This window comes from Chamaea fasciata, unplaced genomic scaffold (genome assembly GCF_029207755.1).
Source record: "Chamaea fasciata isolate MVZ Bird 193981 ecotype frontalis unplaced genomic scaffold, bChaFas1.0.hap1 SCAF_105, whole genome shotgun sequence".
NCBI classification, from domain to species: domain Eukaryota; kingdom Metazoa; phylum Chordata; class Aves; order Passeriformes; family Sylviidae; genus Chamaea; species Chamaea fasciata.
Genome location: NW_027094190.1, coordinates 79618 through 88751, shown reverse-complemented (window position 1 = coordinate 88751; position 9134 = coordinate 79618). Strand labels below are relative to the sequence as shown.

Genomic DNA, 9134 nt, shown 5'->3' with positions numbered 1-9134 from the left:
AGGGATGTCTGCCTGCCTTTATCCCAACTCAGGAGCTTTTCCTTGTATTTTATCCCTGTCCAGGGGTGGAGAGGAGAAGGATGTAACAAGTTTGGGGGGCAACAGGAATCTAGCCAGGATCACCACACCACACACAGTCATGGGAATGAGCAGAGGTGCCCATTTACCAGAGAATAGAATCCAGAATAGGAAGGTTTGGGGTCAGGAAGAAAATCTGATCCATTGGGACATGCACAGTCTGTAGGACACCCAGAGATGGAACGGCCGTGAGCCTGACATTTGGCTCCATGGGATGTCTGGAATCGTCTGGGATGATCCTGTTCTGTTCCTCTCTGGATGATCTCTGGATGCCTCTGCCTGATGATCTGGATGAGGGGATTGAAGGCCCCCTCAGTAAATTCATAGATAAGACCAAATTGGGTGGGATGGGGATGTGCTGGAGGGCAGGAAGCTCTGCAGAAGGGACAGGACAGGCTGAACCCATGGACCATGATTACTATGCACTGGCATTGAGTTGCCAGTCCTCTTTCCTTCCAGATTACTTCATCAACAACATTAAATGCATATTCAGGATTAGTCCATATTTTTACCTTCTTACCTTCGGTCAGTCCTTGGCCTTTCTTACTCACAGAAGTTATTTTTAAAATTTAATTCAGTAAACCATCCTAAACTATCTCCCCACGTTGGAAAATTCCAATAGATCCTTATTAGAAGAGTTTGGCAAAAAGAGAGACTGATGAATCACCCAGTATTACATTAAGGGTCATTAGCTGGAGACAGAAACAACATGAACTCACTCAGCATCCTCAACAAACAGCACTCAGTTTATTATGGACGCCTCTTTTATAGGAGGTTTGAAATTCCCAGGTTTAGACAGCTGATTGGTCTGGGTCTTAACACTGCCCAGCTCCCTGACCAGTGATATGTCTGCACTTTCAACTGAACATGGTTGGGTGAGGTTCCTGTTTGAGTTCAAATCTATCCTATCATTGTTCACTCAGGAACTTTTTCTCCTTCTTTTCTAGAGAAAACCAGGCTAGCTGAATTAGGTTTATGTTGTGGCCAGATTTACCTTGTCCAGCTATAGACAGCTGTGCTGTGACAACCCAGTGTTTTCCTAATTCATATTTTAAAGGTTAGAAGAAAGGTCTCAGCTTTCAGCTACAAAGGTGACATCAGCTTTTCCATGGGGCTGGACTCCACCTCTGCCTTTGCCCACCGTGGCTGTACAAGGGTTGGAAAAAGCGACGAAAGGAAAAAAAAAACTTGAGAAACCACTCCAAAAGCAAATTCCCTCTCCACACCATGCCAGGACAGACTAAGCGACCTAACAAACCTTACAAAACAGGTGGGATCCTGTAAAATGTGACAATTTGGTTCCTAAGAACTCAGGTTTTCCTGAAAATACACGAATATACAGTACACAATTTCACACTACCCAACAAAAAGAGCTGCCTTTATGCTACCTTCTGTGACCATGGTTCCTCATCCCGCAGGCCACTGCAGGAAAATTCTTAAAAGTCTTTGGCAAGACAGAATTCCTTGCAAGATGTTTCTTGTCCAGAGAGAGGTTGCCGGGTCCAGTCCCATCTGTGGTGCCAGAAAAACTGATGCCTTAAAGGCCTTAGAAATGAAACAACATCCTTTGGAGATAATATTAGTATAGGAGATAATATAAAGGCTGATCTTTATTGGAGGTCTCCAAGGGGCAGAAAATGTCCACAAAATGGCCACCTCGCCATGGGGTGAATACAGCTTTATCATTTTAGCAAATCAGCATATTTGACAAAAATTACCAATTAGGAGCACAGGCACAACAGAGTTCACTGGCAAGAGTCACTCTACTCCTGACTGGAAAGTTCAGGCACACTGAGGAAACAAAGCAACAACAAAATCAAACAAAATCCAGGCAATCAAACCAGAAACAAACCGAGAACTGTCTGTATGTGTTTAGGTGCGTCTGACATAAGGAGAGTGAGGGCAAGTGTCAGGTATTGTGGAGGGTCTTCATAGAGACCATAGAAGCTGGGGAGTTGTAAAAGTCCTTTATTGCATGGCTAAAATCAATCTCATGAGGGCAGAGTTGGTCTTCTAACATGAAGTCCCCAAGACCCATGCAGAAGCAGCAGCGTCTCAGCAGCAACAGTATCTGTGATCTGTGTTCCATTCATGGTGGTGGTGGTCATCCTCCAAGCAGTGCATTTTTATTCTATTTTTAACCAATCAGTTACAAACATGATTCTACTACTGCCTTGCTGGAGTTACCCAAATCTAAGATTGATGTGCAAAAGTGGTCGTAATTTCTTACACAATTTCTAAGTACATACTCTATCTGTTCTATCTAGGAATGCTAACAAGGCTACATTTTGTTTTTGTTATTTCTAGAACTTAGTTAACTTTGTAAAAGGTGATGCCACTAAACTTTAAACTAGGCTTTAGGGCTTTTTCTTAATAATACAGTTTCTTATTTGCTTAAGGCACTTAAAATATTCTCTACTTATTTAGAACTCAACTTGCATTTTTACCTCATGTCTGTGTGGATTTATGTATTTTAGTTAATTCAACTCCCGCATTTATGAACACCCCTAGGCCTGTGTGGATGGGGGCCAGAGGGATTTGTATCCCAACAGACAAGGATAAAAGGAATATGGCCATAAGGCTTAACAGCGCTCAGACTTAACAGAACTTCTGTCTTAACCTTAACTTACACCTTAAATGTAACAATTTAGCAAAGAAACAGCACTTAACAGTATTTATTCTAACTTACAACCTATGACTTAACAATTTATAGAGGAATAGTATTTAACTTATAACTTACATTAAACCTGGAATTATGATAAGGCACTTCACAAAGCACTGACTCAGCAAACTCTAACCTGTTCAACTTCAAGTTACCCAGATTTTGAGAAAAGGAAGTCAGGAGAAGACAGCAAGGGAGAAAGAGAGAGAGAGAGAGAGAGAGAGAGAGAGAGAGAGAGAGAGGGAAATATCCACAGCTATGGCCTTGGATGAAGTACCATCTCAGCTGCTGTGAGCTCCAGGGCTGTGGGACATGTCAGTGTCACCCATGTCACAGCCTTTACCTGCTCTGGTCCCTCTCACAGGTGGGGTTTTTGTGGTGCCAGGGGCTTGACAGACACTCTGGGGCTGAACCAGAGGCTGAAGTGGCTGGGGGGTGGGGCAGTGACCACCTATGCAGAACTTGCTCTGCCCCCTCCAACTCACACTGGAGATACCTGGGGCTATTCATCATTTCTGTGCTCTTGAACACCAAGGCAATGGACTCTGGCTACAGCTCGGAGCTCATGCCCATGGCAACCATGCTGGAAACTGGGCTCCATAGAGCTGCTCTCAGGAACCCCCCAAGAATTGGGGAATACCCCAAAACCACTTCCAAAATGCGGGATGCTCCAAAATCCCTTCAGAAGCAGAATGCCCCAGGGTTTTACCTTCCTTCATCATCCCCAACCTCCAGCTGTCTCATTCCAGACCCTGCCCCACTCTCCCAATCCTCACACAAACCCATCCCACCCCTCCTGGACATCAAGAACCCCTTCCCAAGCCCTACTTTCCCCATTCCATACCTCCCAATCCCAATTCCACCTATCCTGCCCCACCAAATGCCCATCTCACCCCTCCTGATTTGCATCATATTTCACCCAATCCCCTTCCAACCCCACCCACCCTGAGGGGCTGTGGAATTGAGTAATTTATGGCTGGGATTGAGCCATTTTGGGATAGAATTGAATAGTTTTAAGTGAGATTGAGAGGTTTTGAGGTGATGGATCTATCCCTCTTGGCTTTTCAAACATAACATGATGAAGAAAATTCTTCCAAATACCCCAGAACCATCAAATCCTCCAGAATATCTCCCGTAAAACAAATTCCCCTCCCTAAAGGCAGTAAAATGGTGAGGCCATAGCTTATGAAGTTGGAGCATCAGACTAAACTCTTCCTGCAGTCGGGGAACTTGTGGGGCTTCCTTTTCTGGTGCTTCTGTTGGTGCTGGGTCAAGTGAGACTTCCTGGAGAAGCTCTTCCTACATTCCTCACACCTGTAGGGCCTAGTGTGGATCCTCTGGTGGTGCTTCAGGTTAGAGCGATCACTGAAGCTCTTCCCACATTTCTCACATATGTAGGGCCGTTGCCCAGTGTGGATGCGCCAGTGGGCATTCAGGTGGGAACTCTGCCTGAAGCTCTTCTTACATACCAAGCACTTGTAGGACTGTTCCCTGGTTCCCACAGACGGGCGGTTCGGGAGGTTTTGAATCTTCCTGAAGCTCTTCCCACGTTCCTCACACTTGTTGGGCTGTTCCCTGGTGTCAATGCACTGGTGGACATTCAGGTGGGAGCGCTGGCTGAAGCTCTTCCCACACTTGAAACATTTGTGGGGTCTCTCCCCAGTGTGGATCCTCTTGTGGCGGATCAGGTTGGATCTCCGGCTGAAGCTCTTTCCACATTCCCCACACATGTTGGGTGATTCCCTGGTGTGGACCCTCTGGTGCTGGATCAGGTTGGATCTCCGGCTGAAGTTCTTCCCACATTCCCCACACTTAAAGGGTCGTTCCTTACTGCAGTTTTTCTTGTGCTGGTCACATTTGGACATCTTTTTGAAGCTCTTCCCACATTCAGAGCACTTGTAGCACCGTTCCTGATAGTGGATCATCTCATGGCGGGCCAGGTTGTTGCTCCGGCTGAAGCTCTTCCCACATTCCCCACACTCATAGGGCCTCTCCCCAGTGTGGATCCTCCAGTGGCGGATCAGGTTGGAGCTGTGGCTGAAGCTCTTCCCACATTCCCCACACTTGTAGGACTTCTTCCTGCTTTGATGCTGCTCAGGGAGCACCAAGTCCGAGCTCTGGCTGAAGCTCTGACTGCCTTCCTGGCACAGGATGGGTCCTTCTTCCTCACAGCTCCCTGGGCTGGGTTTGGAGCCCCTCCGCATGTGGGATCTCTGGGGCATTTCCTCCCTGTTGGATTCCTGTGCCGTGGTACCACTCAAAATGGTCTCCTGCACAAGGTTCTGATGCAGGGATTTGTCCTCCCTGCTCTCCATCCTCAGCTCCTTGCCTGGGAGAGGAAGGACAAGGAGAGGATGAGATTTGCCTCTGTGCCAGAGGGAAGGAGATCCCCGCAATGAATCCCCAGCAGGACCGCGTCAGCAGTGGGGTTGTCCTGCAACCAGGAGCGATTCTGGGCTGGGAGATGGAGCAGAAGAGAGGGGGAGAGGGGCACTGACTTCCTCCTTACCTGCCTGGGTATCCTGGGACATCTTCCTCTTCCTCATGGACTCCTTCTCCATCTGGCCAAGGTTTGGGAATGGGAAATCCTGGGTTTGGGGATAAAAAAGGTGTGAGTGCCTTAGTTTGGGGGTTCCTCCTGCCCAAGTCCATCTCTAGAAATCACCAGGTGTCTGGTATCCATAAAACCTCCAATAACCAAAAGTCCCAAAAATGCCTCTCCCTTTCTAATGTCCTCACTTCGAGGTTGTGGGATCCCCCTTCTCAGGGTTGCTGGGGTTCCCGTGGGTCCTGGGGATCCCTCCACTCTGGGGTCCTGCTTTGGGATGCCTAAGGGGTTTCAGGGGTCCCACAAGTCCCTTCTCCCTTGATTCTGCTTTGGCTCCCATGGGCCCCAGCCTCCCCCCACTCCAGGCACTCAGGGCTCATTCCTCTCCTGGCACCCCTTTCATCTCCCGGACCCTGCTCATTTCCAGGCTTCCCCACTCCTCCAGGCTGCTGGAGGATGGCAAACAATGGATACCAAAAGCTCTGGCCTTACAAATATTAAAACAACACCACGGAGTCCTTGGAGTTCTTGAGGATCGGCAGAAGCCTTCCTCAAGATGTCCTGCCTTAGGTCTCTTTGGTATGGCACAATGAGCTGCTGAAAGTTGCTTGATTTGTGCTAACATCAAGGTCTGAAAGACAGGTGTCAGGTAAGGAAGGCGGGAACCTCCCTTGGAATGAAGAATATGACCCCATTCCCTCGGAATAATTATAATTGTGAACTCAAGGGATGGAAAAGGGGTTTCCTTTACAGACCCCCGGGGCAGCCGGTCCAGGTGCTCCCTCTCGATAGTGAAAGGAGCTGTAGCACGAACCTCAGGAGCAGCAAGCTGGAACAGCAGGGCGGGCTCACTCGGGGCGGCAAGCAACAGGCAGCAGCAACTCTGAAGCCATGCCCGAAGCTGTGGGGTGTCAGGGTGTCGGTTGACAGTCTGTCAAGAAGCTCTGAAGCAGCGGCAGAGATCAGCGGGGCTGGGCAGGGAATCGCTCCTTGCAAATTCTCGCCGGTGATGGCTGGTGCCGCGGCCCGGGCTGTGCAGAAGAGGCAGCCCCCAGCGGGGAATGTGGTGTTCCCGCTCCTGGCGCAGCACACACCGGGGCTCTGAGCGCCCAAGCAGCAGACAACCAGAGATGTAAGCCAGCAAGCCCCGTCACAGTGCCGAAGAAACAAAAAAACCCAGGCAGAACGCACAGAAGCAGCAGGATCCCCGGTTAGAGACACCAGCAGTGCGGCCACGCCAACAGCTGACCTGGAGGGAAAGGGGCTGCCGGCACCTGCCCCCAGTGCTCTCCGGAAACCCTGACCTGGCTCTCACTCATTGCAATATGCCTGGAGCAGTGACCACCCCAGACACAAAACAAAACAAAACAAAAAAACCCTCCAGGAATTACATGAGATAAAAAAACCATCCCCAAGACACCAAATTAAAAAGAAACTTGCCGGTGGAGAGAGGCCATGGGCTGTGTGTCCCTTCCAAAGATGTCAAGTGGACTTTACCAGAGTGCCCAGAGTGGGAAGGTTTAAATATCTTCTGATAATAACATGTCAGCTAACAGGGTGGCCAGAAGCATTTCTATCTGCTTCAGCACTCCCCGGATCAGCTATTAAAGTATTTTTGAAACAAATAATTCCAAGATATGGGATTGTAGAAGCAGCAGACTCAGATAGGGGAACTAATTTTACAGGAAGTAACAGAAGAAGCTATTAGCTCTAGAGAATGTACTGATCAACACAGACTGTTGCTCAGCCAGGGCAGTTTTAGATTCCTGAACCTAGAGCCACAGAAGAAAGACTTAGTAAAATAATGAATAGGTTTTTCTTTCCTTTATATCGAAAGAGGGGGTGCATGGGGGGGGGGGGCATAGAGCAGATGATTCTGGAAGTCTGTACCTTCCAAGTACCTCAGCCATGGGGAAAAGGAAGAGGGTGATGCAGTAAGGACCTTAAGATAAAAGGGAGGCTGCATCCTCCAACCATTTGAGACGCGATGGGAAATGCCCCATGGCCTCTCCCTTTATTCGAAAAAAGTTACAGGACTCCTCTGTCTTCTTTTTTGGACATAAACCTCTGGCATGGTGGATCAGTTTTCCTGACTGACACGCACACACCCCCACACCCACGCTGCGTTTCCCCCCTCATCACCTCCATCGCCCTGCGCTGCTCCCGCGAGCACTGAGGCCGGCTGTGGGGGATTAAAAGCGCCGGCGGCGGCTCCTGATGTATCCCAGCATGCCCCATGGCGCGGTCATTCCCGGCGGCCCCCGCGCCGCCCTCAGCAGCCGCCGGCGCTCCGGTGGGTCCCGGGGTCGGGGCGACGGGGGTCTCACCGGGATCGGGATCCTGTGGGATCCGCCGGGACCCCTCTGAGCCGCGGTGTCGCCCGCAGGTCCCGGACCCCTTGCGCCGAGCGGAGGACATGGTGAGGCAACAGCTCCTCCTCTCCTCCCCGCGGGAATGGAACCGGCCGGGCTCGGAGGGTGACCCCCTTCCCCCGGAGCTCCCAGTGCACTCCCAGTTCATCTCAGTAACCTCCCAGTGTTCCCAATGCCTCCCAGTGCCCTCTCAGTTCCCTCCTAGTGCCCACCAGTGCTCGCCACTAACCACCCAGTAACTTCCCAGTCCCCTCCTAGTCAATCGCAGTCCCTCCGAATCCCCTCCTAGTTCTCTCTCAGTGCTTCCCAGTATGTCCCAGTATGTTCTGGTCCCTTCCAGTCCACATAAACCAATTCCCAGTCACATCACTGCTCCCGGTATCCCACACTCCCTCCCAGTTTCTCTCAGTCCATCCTCATCCCCTTCCAGTAGCTCCCAGTATATTCCTGTCCCTCCCAGTCCCCTCTAGTGCCCACAAACCCCTTCCCAGACCATCCCAGTTGCCACCAGTGCCTCCCAATGCCCCCCGGTATCTTCCTACTTTATCACTGTTCCCTTCCCAGTCACCTCCCAGTATATCCCAGTTCATCCCAGTCTATCCCAGTCCCCACCAATCCCTTCCCAGTTCTCCCCCAGTGCTTCCCAGTCCCTGTCAGTTCCCTCCCAGTACCCTCCAGTGCTCCCAGTTTCTCCCAGTCCTTTCCAGTATCTCCCAGTGCCTCTCAGTCCTCCCCAGTCTCTTCCCAGTCCTTTCAGGTCTCAACCACTCCCCTCCCAGTTTGTCCCAGTGTGAGACGGTCCAAAGATCCCTCATCTGCCTCACGACCATCGTCAAGGACAGAGACTGAAACCCCTAAAAGGGACTTGAAAATCTCAACACGGGAGTTCTGGCCTGGCTGAGGTGGGATGTTGGCCAAGTGCTGCCTGCAGGTGTGTTCGATGGAAAACACCCAGCATGCATATGGGAACATCAGAACCTGAGCAGAAACAATGGACAAGTCACGGTGAAGTGACCGCGCCTGCTGACACTGCACCTGCTGACTTGGACTGGTTGACACTGTATCTGCTGACGACCGACTTGTTCTGGGTTCTCTAAATGAACACACTGCAATGATTTCCCCCACCTGTTTGGCCAACTGCCTGTCGCTTTGGAGAGGACTATAAAAACCCTGGAGACCCCCGCTCACTTTTGTGATCACCCCACTGGAGAAACTCGTGTCTATAGGCATCTTCAAAAGCCTCGAGGACTCGACCCTCCATGCTGGTAGCTATAATCCCCTTCCCCTCTTTTTCTGTCTTTCTTACTATTCTCTTTTCTCTCCCCACTATCGCATTTGTTGGCACTAAATCAAGGTGCATTTGTGATTGAGTAAACTGAGTTTGTCCCCCGCTGTGTCTTTTGCGCTCTGAGATCCCTAAAACGAACCATCACGAACCCTGCTTGTGTGAGCAGATCGTGACATCCAGTGCTCC

At 50.2% G+C, this 9134-nt stretch overlaps 1 protein-coding gene across 2 annotated transcripts; it reads right to left on the bottom strand.

Moving 5' to 3' along the window:
- Nucleotides 1-821: 821 nt before the first annotated feature.
- Nucleotides 822-7536, bottom strand: LOC136304525 (zinc finger protein 436-like). 2 transcript variants are annotated; one of them, XM_066208051.1, is made up of 3 exons: nt 7431-7536; nt 5250-5328; nt 822-5069 (listed from the first exon to the last, which is right to left on the bottom strand). In XM_066208051.1, the coding sequence occupies exons 1-3, from the start codon at nt 7524-7526 to the stop codon at nt 3940-3942; spliced, it is 1305 nt and encodes a 434-aa protein (XP_066064148.1). In that variant the 5' UTR covers nt 7527-7536; the 3' UTR covers nt 822-3939. The 2 variants fall into 2 exon arrangements, with proteins under 2 accessions (XP_066064148.1, XP_066064149.1); XM_066208052.1 differs by having other exon boundaries at nt 6103-7498.
- Between the last annotated feature and the right edge of the window lie 1598 nt (nt 7537-9134).

Bases quoted from the DNA above. Each gene is read 5' to 3' on its own strand.
- LOC136304525 (XM_066208051.1), bottom strand. From the start codon at position 7,526: ATGGGGCATGCTGGGATACATCAGGAGCCGCCGCCGGCGCTTTTAATC. The intron at 5,329-7,430 runs GTGATGAGGGGG...CCCCAAACCCAG, and splicing joins AGCAGCGCAGGGCGATGGAG to GATTTCCCATTCCCAAACCT. The intron at 5,070-5,249 runs GTAAGGAGGAAG...TTCCTCTCCCAG, and splicing joins GTCCCAGGATACCCAGGCAG to GCAAGGAGCTGAGGATGGAG.